The 16,255-nt window shown below is 33.1% G+C and overlaps 1 protein-coding gene across 1 annotated transcript; it reads left to right on the forward strand.

Annotated features, from left to right (window-relative positions):
* The first annotated feature begins 11,073 nt into the window (after window positions 1-11,073).
* On the forward strand, window positions 11,074-15,694 carry LOC143045093 (uncharacterized). The gene is made up of 3 exons (XM_076217393.1): window positions 11,074-11,413; window positions 12,051-14,690; window positions 15,328-15,694. Exon 2 carries the CDS (start codon window positions 12,860-12,862, stop codon window positions 13,868-13,870), a length of 1,011 nt encoding a protein of 336 aa, XP_076073508.1. The 5' UTR covers window positions 11,074-11,413; window positions 12,051-12,859; the 3' UTR covers window positions 13,871-14,690; window positions 15,328-15,694.
* The last annotated feature ends 561 nt before the right edge of the window (window positions 15,695-16,255 follow it).

Genomic DNA, 16,255 nt, shown 5'->3' on the forward strand with positions numbered 1-16,255 from the left:
CACCAGTCAGTAGAACAGACAATTGAGTAGTTAACTATTTAATGGGTGATGATTTAACCCAGAGTGCTATTTCTATCAGCTAAGTAGAAAACATAAAATTGAAACGTGTAACATCTAACTGCATTAACAGTGTAAGTGTAAGTGTTGAACCAGTTGTGTATGGAACCAAAATATTTCTGTCGAGAGTTTTAAAAAACGTAGTTGTCTTGAAAAAATAATCTCCTGCGGTGTTTTTAATTTATTTTGTCAAATTTGTCATTGTTGATTGACCTGAATTTAATGTACATGAATGTATATATTTTAGAGTTATGTAAAAACGGTGGATTTAACGACGTTACAACGACTAATGTATATATAGGAACTCAAAACTTATGTATAAATTTAATTCCTACATAATATATAAAAACATTTCATACAGAATCGATTAAAAACACAGATTTTCATTTTGTTGTTTCTGTTAATTGGTTGACAACAGAATAGAAACATAAATTTCAATCATTTTTCTGTTGGTAACATGAAAAATTGTAAAGTTTTAGCATCTGCTCCTCTAGAAAATGGGTTTGTGCCAACTGATCAACAACAGTACTACGTTGGCTCTTTCAAAAATAAATTAAACATCAGAATACCGTCGAAAACGGTAGCTGGATTTGGCTGTTTTACAGGTGTGCCAAGTAACACATTTATTGTGTATGCCATATTTAGACACTCCTGACAACGCTGCATATTTTCGTGAAACAGTCCGACATTGTGTTTCTCATTACCAGTAGAAGATGACAACATGTTATAGAAAGACTAAACACCTGGAAATTCTCTGTACAAAAGTATCACGTGGCAGAGCGCGTAAATTTTCAAGCGTACTTTCACATGTGGGCATGTGTTTCTTATAAAGTAACTAAGCGCGAGTGCAAAAACTTTTTGATTCACTAGGGAGACTTTCTAAAAGATTTTCCTCAAAACTAAATATTGCCACTAATAAATATAACTTTATTTTATTTTTTTCGTCGTGACCATCAATTTTTTGAAGGGTTGGCAGTAGACCATATTCTGCAACTTCTAAAACTTGTTTGATTGGTTCTTTTGTCGTTAATCTCTTGTCACGCACTATTTTTGTTACATATTCGACACCATTTGTGCATGATTTGAGAACGAGGCCATGAATAATTTGTCGCAATGGGCGTGATATATGCTGAATCGGTAACCAATCAAAATGTTCAAATGTTGGCTTTAAAATCACCCTCCCTTTTGTAACATTTATAGGCATCCCAAATAAGGTACATGAACGAATTTTCTCCATTACGCAACCAGGAAGACATTTATGATGATTTGCACATTCTGTTCCCTCAAAATTTTTAGCAATATCAAAGCAAGTAAATTCAGTACCTGCATTGTAAGCGCTAACAGATGAAAATATATTCTTTTTTGCATCTTCTGTTTTCGATGATGGAAGTTTTGTCGTCCACACACTGCATTAAAATTAAAATTGCATTCTGTTGACTCTTTGCATTTTTTAAAACCTTAAAGGCATATTTAAAGTTTCTTGAAATATTGGCAAAACTCAATTTTCCACCAAGGCGTTTAAAGAACAGATCAGCTACATCATAATCAATATCTGCATACAAACTACAAATTACAGTAGCTGCAATTGGCAATAGAGTTATATGCAATCCTATGCTATCTGCAAATTTGCTTGCGACGTACAATCGAGTATTCAACTCTCCACTGGTTGATTAATCCAGATTTATGTCCGAGAAATTGATAAAGCCTCCGGGCAGATTAAAGATGTACATATCCGAATCGCAGGATATAACTGGGCAATTCCACTGCCTAGCTAATACTGCTATTTGATTGTCTACTTCGCTATCACAAGTCAAATGTGGAATATTTAGCTCTTTCAATACCATGGTAAAAGATTCGTAAGCTAGGACTAGGAAACATTTTATATGTTTAGGTGGCTTTTCTTCGTTTTCTTTCATTCGGACCTCGCATTTCGTAATAATATTCTGAAGTTTCTTGTCGTCATCGTCGTGCCCGCCATCAAACACTACGTACGGCTTGATATTGCATTTTAATAAAGCCTTAAAGAACGACTGGGCATTCTGTCTAAATTCTATGTAATTTCCACTATAATGTCGGGCTGTTCCAATATATAAAAGGTGATGACAAATGTTATTTTCGTCAATGACGACCCGAGTATCTTTAAGTATAGAAGGTTGAAGGAAACTATTTTAAGACCACGAATGCCCATTATCCTAAAAAGTAAATTGCACATTAATAATACTTTCATTGGTAGTAAATTAAAAAAAAAAACCCGTTTGTACAAAATTTGATATTTGGTAATAAAAAAGGACCGTTAAAGCGCACATTTTATCGATCGTTTTATGATGAGAATGAATCACACCAAGCATATTGAATTCTCATGAAGGCAATAATTAAAACTCAATTCTCTTGATGAATCATTAACTATTTGATAATAGATCGAGAGGATCCGAGTAACATGAAGTTTGCAGAAATATTATGAAAAATTTTACAACAGCAAAGTTGGAGTAAACTCATGCTATCTTTTTTTATAATTTGACTTTGGATGTAACGCGTCTTCTGATTGACTGACGTTGTTTTGTTTATCAGCTCATAGACATAATAAAGTCATGTGACCGTGACGTTATGGACGTTTTTTTTTTTTTAGGTCTACTCCGGTTTAAGATGGAACTAATAATTAAATTATAAGAAATAACTGTAATATGTTTTCTGTCTATTCAAAACCAGTTTGGAACCCGGATTTCGAAATAACAAAAGAAAAGAGGGATGAAAAATACCAGAGGAACAGCCAAACTCATAAATCGAAAATAAACTGACAACGCCATGGCTAAAAATGAAAAGGACAAACAGACAAACAATAGTTCACATGACACAACATAGAAAACTTAAGAATAAACAACACGAACCGCGGTGAACACTTTCCGGCATCACCCCTAGTTTTTGGTAGGGTTCGTGTTGTTTATTCTTTAGTTTTCTATGTTGTGTCATGTAAACTATTGTTTGTCTGTTTGCCTTTTTTTATTTTTAGGCATGGCGTTGTCAGTTTATTTTTGATATATGAGTTTGACTGTCTCTCTGGTATCTTACGTTCCTTTTTTTACGCGGGTTATTTAGTGTGCAACACATTTTTTTAATAGTATTTCTTCATAGAAAGAAAAATTATTACAGTTATTCCTTAAATAACAATAACAGAATTTGCTGAAAAAAACCTTTTAATAAACTCTATTGATGTTTGAAACATTGGTCAACTACTGTTGCCTTAATTGATTAGCCATGGTTATCATTTAATGAATGAAGTAATCAGCTAATGTTGCTCACGAGGAAAGACACACATAGAAATAATACCGTTTTTCTAACTTCAAAATCATTATAAGTTACTTGTGTACGTTATTTTATTGAACGCCAATTTGTCCAAGGTTGTAGTTGTCTTTTTGGCATAATTTGATATCAAAATCATTTGATCAGTGTACGTTCACCTGTTAATACAGTTGTACTTCTTTTTGATCCAGTTAAATCATTTTTAGTGATATTTTATAGTGTGTATTTCTATGATGTACGGCTGTTTCAGGTAAGAGTAAAAGTTGAAGCCTGATAAAAGTTTAAACCCAATATATTTGATCTGAGCGTCACTGATGAGTCTTATGTAGATGAAACGCGCGTCTGGCGTAATAGATTATTAGCCTGGTTCCTTTGACATGTCGAAATGTATTTTTACTAGCTATAGCATGTCGAAATGTATGTTTGTATTGTTTATTTGTTTATCTCTCTGTCGTGAATGTTCTTTCATTCATTTGTACTGTAGCCTGTAATGTAATATTTTTAGTTTAGTGTTATATTTGAAATTGTCATAAAAGCGCGAGGTTTGGCTAGCCACAAAACCAGCTTCAACCCACTCTTAAAATGTCCTGTACCAAGTCATTAGAATTGCAGTTGTTATCTTATAGTTCGTTTATGTGTGTGTTACATTGTCGTTCGGTTTTTGGTTGCACGTAAGTGTTTCTGTTGTTTCGTTTTTTACCTTTTTAGGTGATCGTTTCCCTCGGTTAAAGGTTTGTAACCCGGATTTGTTTTCTCTCAATCGATTTATAACTTGCGATCAGCGGGATACTACTATTGCCTTCATTATGCACCCGGCTTTAGTTAGGAACCTGTTGTTCAGTGGTTGTTGGTTGTTGATGTAGTTCATAAGTGTTTCTCCTTTCTCGTTTTTTTTTTAATACAGATTGAAAATCTTGGTTTTTCTGTTAATAACTGTTTTACAAAAGGGCCCTTTATACCTTGCTGTTCTGTGCTAACAAAGGATTCGTGTAAGGTCATACATTTTGCATATTGTGACTTGGATGGAAAGCTGTCTAAGTTGCACCCATATTACATCTATTGTTGAAAACGTACTAATGTCATGTCAGTTAACTGCTAGAAGTCTGTTGTTATTTATGTATTATTGTCATTTTATTTATTTCTTTTGTTACATCTGCTGACATCGGACTTGGACTTCTCTTAAACTGAATTTTAATGTGTGTATTATTATGCGTTTACCTTTCTTCATTGGCTAGAGGTATCGGGGGAGGGTCGAGATCTCATAAACATGTTTAACCCCGCCGCAATTTTGCTCCTGTCCCAAGTCAGAGCCTCTGGTCTTTGTTAGTTTTGTATGATTTTTAATTTTAGTTTCTTGTGTATAATTCGGAGTTTAGTATGACGTCCATTATCACTGTACTAGTATACACATTTTAAGCTGTCAGCTGAAGGACGACTCCGGGCGCGGGAGTTTCTCGTTACATTGAAAACACATTGGTGGCCTTCGGCTGTTGTCTACTCTATGGTCGGGTTGTTGTCGTTTTGACATATTCCCCATCTCTTTTCTCAATTTTAATGAAATACATGGTTTGTTGTAAAAGAATTTTCACATTAGCATACCAAATTTCAATATGACTATAGTTTGTAGTCGTGTATTTTGCCATTTTCGTTCACGTTTTAGTCCAGTTTGGGGGTATTGTTTCTTAAACTTATCAAGAAATTGAAATATATATCAAGACTGGTTTATAGTGTTACAGAATTTAACTGATCAAGTACATGTATCAAGGAGCAACTCCATTATAGTCGCCCTTTCCGATGCCTGAAAATGAAAACAAAAAGCCCCAAAAAACCGTTAAATCGCATTTGATTTAATTCCTCAACTTTTTTCCATCCGGTTACCTAGTTTTTGTTATTATTTATGATGCTCAATCTTTAGTTTTTAAACATTGGTATGCTGACTGTTCTCGTTTTCGATTAATGTTGGACATGTTGCTGTTAGTAATTTCATTCGCGTGAAAATAATCGCGACTAAATATTTAAGGGATTATGACGAACTAAATAAAACTTTTTAAAATTTAAAAAAAGTCAATATATAAACGCACGCACTTATGTAGGTATGATTAGCATTTGAAATTTGCTTTTTTGTTCTATGTCGTACGTTATAAAAACAAACAGGTATAATCAGAATCAATACTGACTGTATAGCTATGTAAAAGTCTTTATTTCGCTTACCTGTTTTTTTGCCGTCTTACTCACGATCAGCTTTTAAAATCCTATCAATATTAGAATGAAACATTAAAATGTTTTGATAATTTTAACTAAATATTTAAAAAAAATTGCATACAACCGAAACGCTATTTTTGAAGTAAAACAAACTATGTAACATTGGTCCATTTTCTTACACATTCGCACATGTTAATAGGTTATCATGCTTATATGAAACCGAAACTAAAAATTTATTTCGTAAGATCATTTCTTGAAATACAACTTCAATGTTAACGTTTTACTTCTTAAGGCCTTGACACAAAAACATTAACTATATTAAATGCGACGCCGTTTTCAAAATTTGTCTTTCAACCAAGCCTTTACAAATTAGAAACTTCTATGAATCTGCATTCATATCAAAACGGTTCCTTGTAGAAATATTTTCTTGTTTTTAAGGAGATTAAGATTATAACCAAAAATTGACTGCTGTCCCCAAATTTTTGACAATTTTACCTAAATCTATTTGTATTGCTCACACAATGTTTTCAATGTGATAAAATTCTATGCAACTGTCTCATAAGTGCAACCACTTCTAATCCACCATTTTTTATATGAATAACTGTACTAAGTCATGCAAGTCAGGAATATGACAGTTGATTTTTATCTGTTTGATGTGTTGAAGCTTTTGATTTTGTCATTTTTAAAGGTTTTTGCGTTTTGAATATTTCTTGGAATTGTTGCTGCTTTATGTTTTCCTTTTTGTAACTTTTTTCCACAATTCCGATGTCTCAGAAAACATACAATGTACGAACAAATAATAACAAAATGTCCGAACGCGCACATACAAAATTTCAATCATAGTATCTATGATGAGTTTATCTAAAAGACACATCTTATATGTACTTTGTCAAGTTTGTGTTTCACATTAACAGTATAAATTGGAATATAGAATATTTTCGAATTAAAAAATGCACGTCTTTTTTTAATTTCGACACAAAACATAATTTGTTCAAATGTTGGGCGAAATGATTTGGTTTTATTATCAGTTAAATTATTTACGAGCAGACAAGAAACACTTTCCCGCCAAACAAACTTTCTAGCGCATCAAAGAAAACAAACTTTGCTTGAAGTAAAACATCTGTGCCATATGTACTGAACCTAGTAAAGAAATAACTGCAAGTACAAGTAGAAGTAATGTCTAAGAATGATAAATGCATTTCATATAAAACAAATTTTGACAATTCTTGAGAAGGGCGAAAGATACCAAAGAGATAGTCAAACTCATAAATCGAAAATAAACTGACAACGCCATGGCTAAAAAAGAAACAGACAAACAGACAGATGATAGTACACAAGACACAACATAGAAAACTTACGACAAAATAACACCAACCCCATCAAAAAGTTTGGATTACATCATTTATTGTTATCTTCGATATTATTATCATAACAAACTAATAGTGAAATATAAAGTGCAAAACAGAGAATCAAGTAAATATAGAGCATATGTATAATAGTAAGTTAACTTAAATAACTTTTGAGAAGAGAAAAAAAGCAGAAGCAAAAACAAGACTTAAGTCAACATTTCATAAATTTTACGATATCCTTCACAAATTGATTGATGTTGGTCTTCCAACTAATTGGACACATGTTTTAGTTAACACAATAGTTGTAAAAAGTTGGATTATATTGGTTATGTGACATTTTGACAAAGTGCAGATTTGCATGACGGGTGAAAACTTATACTCATTCAGTTTTTTACTATCCCCTCGTTGTTTTTATGCCCAACCTAAGATAGTAGAGGGACATTATGTGTTCTGGTCTGTGGGTCCGTTCGTTTGTCAGTTCGTTCGTTTGTCTGTTCGTCCGTCCGTTCGTCCCGCTTCATGTTAAAGTTTATGGTTGAGCTTGATTTAGATGAAGTTGAAATCTAATCCACTTGAAACTTAGTACACATGTTCCCTATGATATGATCTTTCTGCTTTTAATGCCAAATTAGAGATTTTACCCCAATTTAACGGTCCACTGAACATAGAAAACCATAGTGCGAGTGGGGCATCCGTGTACTTGGGACACATTCTTTTTATGAATACTTTAAACCCTAAAGAACAATATTGAATTTTTAGAATTTCAAATGTGACGTCAAACTCGGCTGTGATTTTTTATGTGATGGTTTAGATCGTTTTATATGTACCTTTTTATTCTGTAGTTAGTCAACACTTTGGTGTTAACATGTATATCTATTATATAGTCATTTATATGAATTTACTGCTTGCAAAAGTATGAATTATTCTAAATACTAAGGATAATCTTATTCAAGACAGATAACCTTAGCCGTATTAAAAAAACTGAACTTAGAGGAAAATCTATTCGTAAAGTCCATAATCACATGACAAAATCGAATAACAAAACACATCAAAAACGAATGGACAAGAACTGTCATATTCCGGACTTGTATTCTCTCTTGCTTCAATGTTTATCCCATCATTGAAAATGAAATAGGGAAGTACAAAAAACAAATGTATTATAGGATTAAACACATTTCTTCTAGAGGTTATTGATGTGTAAACCGGGGCGATTAACTCACAAACTGAATAAAAGTCCGCATGAACAGATTACGAAAGTAGTTTCGGAAACATGGATTATCGAAGTGTAAACCAAGAGAAAAATACAAATTGCCCAATCCAATTCAAGTATTTATAGATATGAAAATGATATAAGAATTATTATAGGAATAAACACATTTTTTCTACAGGTTATTGATGTGTAAACCGGGGCGATTAACTCACAACCTGAATAAAAGTCCGAAAGAAATCCTTCATGAAATTTCGCGCAATTTTATTTAAATTTTTTTTTATACATTTTCGAAACTTTAGTGCATTTGTTTTATTTCTTTTTTTGGGGGTTTTATATGCATTAGAATAGAAACAACTGTTATGCAATTGTTTTATAATTTTATTTGAATTTGAATTTGATACTTTATCGAATCTTTAGTGTATTTATTTTATTTCTTTTTTGTTATATATGTATGCATTTGTTTTTTAATCTCAATTTGCTGAAAATCCCGGGATCACTGCAAAACACGACGTCATACGAATGAAAATGTTCAAGGGAAATACTATTTCGTTACGTGTACGCTTCAAGTTCGGATAATATTTAATTAAAATGAAGTTTTTGAGGTAGGTGCTATTTCATTTTTGATTCTGTTGCATTTGTCGGACATTTATTGCTGTTAGAAAGTCAAGATGGCGGCGTACTCCTTAGTTACGAAATGCCATTGTGCTTCTGATGGTAAATATAGCAGCCATCAAACAAATAATGTAAATGAATAATCGCGTATGTTTGGTTGACGAATTATATGGATTAAACACATTTTTTTCTAGAGGTTATTGATGTGATAACAGGGTCTCTTACTCACAAACTTGACATAAAAGTCCTTCCGTTTGTTTCTAAATGTTTAATCCTATAATAATTCTTATATGATTTGCATATCTATATTATTATAGGATTAAATATTAAGAAACAACTAGTTGGCCACAATATTGACTTTCAAAAATCCATAATGTTCGATAAATGTAACGGAATCTAAAAATAAGCTTTAGTGCATTTGTTTTATTTCTTTTTTTGTTATATAATATACATTAGAATAGAAACAACTTTTATGCAATTGTTGTATAATTGTTGCAATTTGCTGAAAACCCCAGTATCCCTGCAACAATGTGTATCACGCATGAATAGATTACGAAAGTAGTTTCGGAAACATGGTTTATCGATGTGTGAACCAAGAGAAAAATTCTAATTGACCAATCCAATTCAAGTATTTAAAGATATGAAAATGATATAAGATTTATTATAGGATTAAACACATTTTTTCTAGAGGTTATTGATGTGTAAACCGGGGCGATTAACTCACAAACTGAATAAAAGTCCGAAGGAAATCGTAAACTCGGCAAATCTTTCATGAAATTTCGCGGAATTTTATTCAAATTTTATTTTTATACTTTTTCGAAGCTTAAGTGCATTAATTTGTTTTATTTCTTCTTTTATTGGTTATATACGTATTAGAATAGAAACAACTGTTATGCAATTGTTTTATAATTTTATTTGAATTTGAATTTTATACATTTTCGAAGCCTTAGTCAGTGGCAGATCTAGAAATTTTCATAAGTGGGGGCCCACTGGCTGCCTAAGAGGGCTCCCGTCACGCTTCAGTGATCCCCTATATAAGCAACCATTTTTTTTTCAAAAGGTGGGGCCCGGGCCGCTTCGCCCCCTAAATCTGCTTCTGTTAGTGCATTTATTTTATTTCTTTTGTTTTGTTTGTTATATATGCATTAGAATAGAAACAACTGTTATGCAATTGTTATGTAATCTCAATTTGCTGAAAATCCCAGTATCCCCGCAAGAATGTGTATCGCGCATGAATAGATTACGAAAGTAGTTTCGGAAAGATGGTTTATCGAAGTGTAAACAAAAAGAAAAATTCTAAATGACCAATCCAATGCAAATATTCATAGATATGCAAATGCTATAAAAATTATTATAGGATTAAGCACATTTTTTCTAGAGGTTATTGATGTGTAAACCGGGGCGATTAACTCACAAACTAAATATAAGTCCGAATAACCTCTAGAAAATGTGTTTAATCCTGATAATTCTTCAACGATTATTTATTTTACATTATTTGTTAGATGGCTGCTATATTTACCATCAAAAGCACAATGACATTTCGTAACTAAGGAGTATGCCGCCATCTTGACTTTCTAAAACCATAAATGTCCGATGAATGCAACAGTATCTGAAATGAAATAGCACCTACCTCAAACACTTAATTTTAATTAAGTGTTATCCGAATTTGAAGCGTACACGTAACGAAATAATCTTTCCCTGGAAAATTTCTATTTGTATGACGTCGTGTTTTGCCATGACGTAAATTCGCCAAATCCTTCATGAAATTTAGCGGAATTTTATTAAATTTTATTTTTTTATATATTTTCGAAGCTTTAGTGCATTAAATTTATTTCTTTTTTTGTCATATATGCACTAGAATAGTCACAACTGTTATGCAATTGTTTTCAAATCTCAATTTGCTGAAAATTCCGGGATCACCGCAAGCTTGTGTATCGCGCATGAATAGATTACAAAAGCAGTTTCGGAAACATGGTTTATCGAAGTGTAAAGTTAGAGAAAAAATTCTAATTGACCAATCCAATTCAAGTATTTATAGATATGCAAATCATATAAGAATTATTGTATGCATTTCTTTGGTTAGGTTTTAAATTAGGAGAAATCTCCACTGAACCTCCGCTACTGGTCCCAAGCGCGGCGCTTGTTGTTTTGTAGTGCAATTGCTTAGAACGGGCTTCCTGTTCGTTGAAGCTGTGTTTGGACTGTGCGCTCTGTGACATCGCCGAAATCCGTGCGCCTCGTCTTAACAATACCAGAATCTGCCAGGTTTCTAGGTTGCTCTTTTATGGTAGAGTGTAATGGTGTCAAAAGTCTGGGATTTCGAGTTTGTCTCAACTTCTCTATGTGTCACAGGGTGACTGTGGTTACTCACATATATGTTGTTATTTTGGTTGTTAATTCTATTTCGATTTGCAGAGCGTCAGTATCTTATAAATGCTATATTCTGCAGACTTCAGTGTATAATACATGTCCACATTTTACATCTAATTAATTAGGTAGTGTCCACTATTTACTTGGGCATTTACCTGTAAACTTGTCGAACGGGTTGAGTAACATGTGATACCTGTATTTGATGAGCTGACTATTCACTCTCAGGTAACACCTTAACGAGTCAAGGTGTGGCCAGATATGTTTTGTATAAAGTTAGTTTACAGTGTGGCGTGGACACACACACTGGATTTCTGAGGTAGGACTCAATTTATTCTTATTTATTTAATCATTATTCGTTCTAAAGTGTTCAGTTTTCTGCAACAACGCAAATATAGTATAATTATTTGAATTGTAATTGTAATTTTTGACATTGCTATTATGTAAATATCACAAGTTAATTAATGTTCATTATAATGAAAGTTAAACCCGGTTATATGTTTTCGGTTGTAGTAAATATTCGAGTGTCGAAATCGTTTGGTATTTTAGGAACGTTTGTGTACGATAATGCAATGATGTATGTATCTCCATAAGTATGTAAAGTAATATGCAACGTATAAGCATAAATGTATATTCAGCGTTAAAAGCTGTATATTGTGTGTAGTAATTGTATAATGATAGTATACAATAAAGTCAATTATGTGACTTGTAAAGTAAGGCATTATACGATATGCCGTAGTTTGTATTGTGTAAAGTAAGGCATTATACGATATGCCGTAATTATTTGAGTATAAGTAATGCATTATTCAATATGCTGTAATCTTCTATAGATTGAACATAAGTAGTCGTACTAAGTATTTGTCATTATTTATGCGACATGTGTAATACATAAACATAATTATGTATATTTCTTGAGTATAGTATTGTATTTTAACGTACAGTATGTATTTCAATAGGTCCCAGTTTCGGGCTAGATGTATGTAGTTTTGATTAGTAAAGTATGGAGATATATTACAAATGGTGGTGAACCTGTTGACGGTGCGACGTTCCATGTTTTTCATCAATAGTTTGGCAACCTACAATATTTGGAGTCGAGTCTAGACAATAGGGCAGCCGTAATGTGTACACCGCTTATGTTGGGCCAGTTTTGTGTAGTTACCAAAAACCAAATACGTAAAATTCCGTAGTATCGTTATCCAGATTTCAAAGCTAAATATAAAGAAGGAACAGTTCATTAAACATTTGACATTATTATTTCATTTTATTTCATTTATTTATATTTGTAAATTTGTACAATATTAAATTGTTATTTTGTTTAAAGAAGTAGTCATTTATTATCTGTAAGTACAAACTCCTAAGTCAGCTCTCGTCTATTCGTGACAATTGGTGTCAGAAGTGGGATTTGTTTAAAAGGCTTAGAGAGTTTTCATTTAAGTTAAATTTTCAATCTCATGTTTTTTTTATTGTATATTTTTTTTTCACCATGTATTTTTCCATTTGTATTGTTTTATTATATATTTGAATTGTATAGTTTCAGGTGTTTGTGAGGAGAACTGAATATTTGGGACCCAGATTTCACAGTTGTGTCTATGTTGGTTCGTGCCTTGGAGGTTTGGTGTTGTTTCTGCTCTACATTGTAAACTGTGAGTATCGGTACTTACATATATTTAGTAATTGATTGTAGTACACTGGGGGTTGTAGTAGGTGCATTGGGTATTGGCGTTTTGTTTTTTGAAATTGGTGTTTGGTTTGTTGACTGTTCAAGATGGAACAGATTCAACAGATTAGAGATTTGGGTATTTCATTAGGGTATGAAGATGATGAGTTGAGAAGGTTTGTTAAAGATCAGCAGGATAGGGTCCGAGATGAAAGGGCTGCTTTAAGGCAAGAACAGAAAGACGAACTAGATAGGAAAGCAGCTATAGAAAAAGCGTTGATTGAGAAAGCTAAGGTTGAGAATGAATGGGAACTACAAAAGTTGACGCATAGTCAGAAAATGGAAGAGTTAAGTAAACAAGCTGAGTTACCACAATTAGTAAGTACAGGGGGGTCACATGATACAGTTCGTGGACCTAAAATTCCAGCTTTTGAAGAAGGTAAGGATGAGATAGATAGTTATCTTAGGAGATTTGAGCGTTATGCTACTGCTCAAAAGTGGAAACCTGATATTTGGGCCACTCATCTTAGTGCGTTATTGAAGGGCAAGGCTCTTGATGTATATGCACTTATGCCAGCTGATAAAGCTCTTGATTATCCAGCTTTGAAAGATGCTCTACTAAAAAGGTATGATATGACTGAAGAAGGATTTAAACGTAGATTTAGAAGTTGCAGACCAGAGCCAGGTGAGACTTTTATACAGTTTTCTGTTAGGTTAGATAGCTATTTTAAGCGTTGGATTGATATGGCACATACAAAATATACTTATAAAAGTTTGTATGACTTGATTATACGGGATCAGTTTCTACATATATGTTCGAAGGACTTGTCTTTGTTTTTGAAAGAGAGAATAACAGATTCTTTAGAGAAAATGGTAGCTTTAGCTGATCAGTATCGTGAGGCAAGACATACTAGTGCTTCCAATCATATAGATAAAGGTAATCAGTCGAACACATCTTCAGTAGGAAACCAAAGTGGTCCGGAAGCAGGTGATTATAGTACAAAGAAAGAACAGAGAAGTATAAAACCAGCAGAACGTACTTCATTTGTACCTGTTAGGGATAGAAAGTGCTTTAGGTGTGGTAAGAATGGACATATTGCACAGAATTGTAGCAGTTAAAGGTATAGATGATGTGGGTGCAGATTATCTCAGTAGGGTTTAGGATGTAAATATTACAGTGTTTTGTTTTATAATGAATAGTAAGTAGTGAAGATTTGATAGTTTTAGTTTTATTTTGTTGAACAGTCTAAATATCACAGGACTAGATTTGAAATGGTGACAAACCGTGATGCTGTGGGCAGGATATGTCGTGATATAACACTTTGAATAGGTAAGTTATGAGGCGACTAGACCTGATAATGATCCTTATTCATCTTTTAGGTGAGTATATGTCGATTTTTTGTAAGGGTCGGTTGGTATTTTATTTGGACCTGGTCAAGAGTCGAGTACTGTCCGGTAGTGTCGTTAGTGTGAATAGTTTCTTTTTGATTTGGACTATTTTATTTGTATTGATGGATTTTTGTATGTAAATCTATTTCTGTTTATATGTTGGTTTTTTTATTATCAGTACTTCGTACTTCTTTTTGTGGGGAGGAACTGTCACAGGGTGACTGTGGTTACTCACATATATGTTGTTATTTTGGTTGTTAATTCTATTTCGATTTGCAGAGCGTCAGTATCTTATAAATGCTATATTCTGCAGACTTCAGTGTATAATACATGTCCACATTTTACATCTAATTAATTAGGTAGTGTCCACTATTTACTTGGGCATTTACCTGTAAACTTGTCGAACGGGTTGAGTAACATGTGATACCTGTATTTGATGAGCTGACTATTCACTCTCAGGTAACACCTTAACGAGTCAAGGTGTGGCCAGATATGTTTTGTATAAAGTTAGTTTACAGTGTGGCGTGGACACACACACTGGATTTCTGAGGTAGGACTCAATTTATTCTTATTTATTTAATCATTATTCGTTCTAAGTTGTTCAGTTTTCTGCAACAACGCAAATATAGTATAATTATTTGAATTGTAATTGTAATTTTTGACATTGCTATTTTGTAAATATCACAAGTTAATTAATGTTCATTATAATGAAAGTTTAACCCGGTTATATGTTTTCGGTTGTAGTAAATATTCGAGTGTCGAAATCGTTTGGTATTTTAGGAACGTTTGTGTACGATAATGCAATGATGTATGTATCTCCATAAGTATGTAAAGTAATATGCAACGTATAAGCATAAATGTATATTCAGCGTTAAAAGCTGTATATTGTGTGTAGTAATTGTATAATGATAGTATACAATAAAGTCAATTATGTGACTTGTAAAGTAAGGCATTATACGATATGCCGTAGTTTGTATTGTGTAAAGTAAGGCATTATACGATATGCCGTAATTATTTGAGTATAAGTAATGCATTATTCAATATGCTGTAATCTTCTATAGATTGAACATAAGTAGTCGTACTAAGTATTTGTCATTATTTATGCGACATGTGTAATACATAAACATAATTATGTATATTTCTTGAGTATAGTATTGTATTTTAACGTACAGTATGTATTTCAATAGGTCCCAGTTTCGGGCTAGATGTATGTAGTTTTGATTAGTAAAGTATGGAGATATATTACAAATGGTGGTGAACCTGTTGACGGTGCGACGTTCCATGTTTTTCATCAATAGTTTGGCAACCTACAATATTTGGAGTCGAGTCTAGACAATAGGGCAGCCGTAATGTGTACACCGCTTATGTTGGGCCAGTTTTGTGTAGTTACCAAAAACCAAATACGTAAAATTCCGTAGTATCGTTATCCAGATTTCAAAGCTAAATATAAAGAAGGAACAGTTCATTAAACATTTGACATTATTATTTCATTTTATTTCATTTATTTATATTTGTAAATTTGTACAATATTAAATTGTTATTTTGTTTAAAGAAGTAGTCATTTATTATCTGTAAGTACAAACTCCTAAGTCAGCTCTCGTCTATTCGTGACACTATGTTTTGTTTTACCTCTTCCTCTAATGTATTTATATGCTGTTGTAAATCGTCCATATTTAATCAAGTATCGGTGCACTTGCCAATATCCCATCGCTGCCACCAAAATTATGTCACGTACTCGGTGTAGTAACTTCTGGGTATCGTACCAGAGTTTATATCGTACCATCTATATACTACTGTTGCCATTTATTTACCCCTGGATATTGGAAGATGCACCGTTTCTTAGCTTTCCATCTTTTACACGTCTTATGTTGTATCTCTATCACACACTAGCAATGTGTTGGACGTGTTGTTGTATTTGCACAGATCTTATCTGTCCAGCAGCAACCAGTGCTAACCTGTGTACTATTACTTGGCTGTATACTTTCCATGCGCTGTTATTCATGTGCAATATCGGTCTGTTCCGCCTGTGCACTGCTTAACCAGCACTCCCTGGTTTATGCTTTACTTGTGCAAGTGTTTACCTGTGCACTATAACCGCACAGTCGCCTATGCACC

Source organism: Mytilus galloprovincialis, chromosome 9 (assembly GCF_965363235.1).
Source record: "Mytilus galloprovincialis chromosome 9, xbMytGall1.hap1.1, whole genome shotgun sequence".
NCBI lineage: Eukaryota > Metazoa > Mollusca > Bivalvia > Mytilida > Mytilidae > Mytilus > Mytilus galloprovincialis.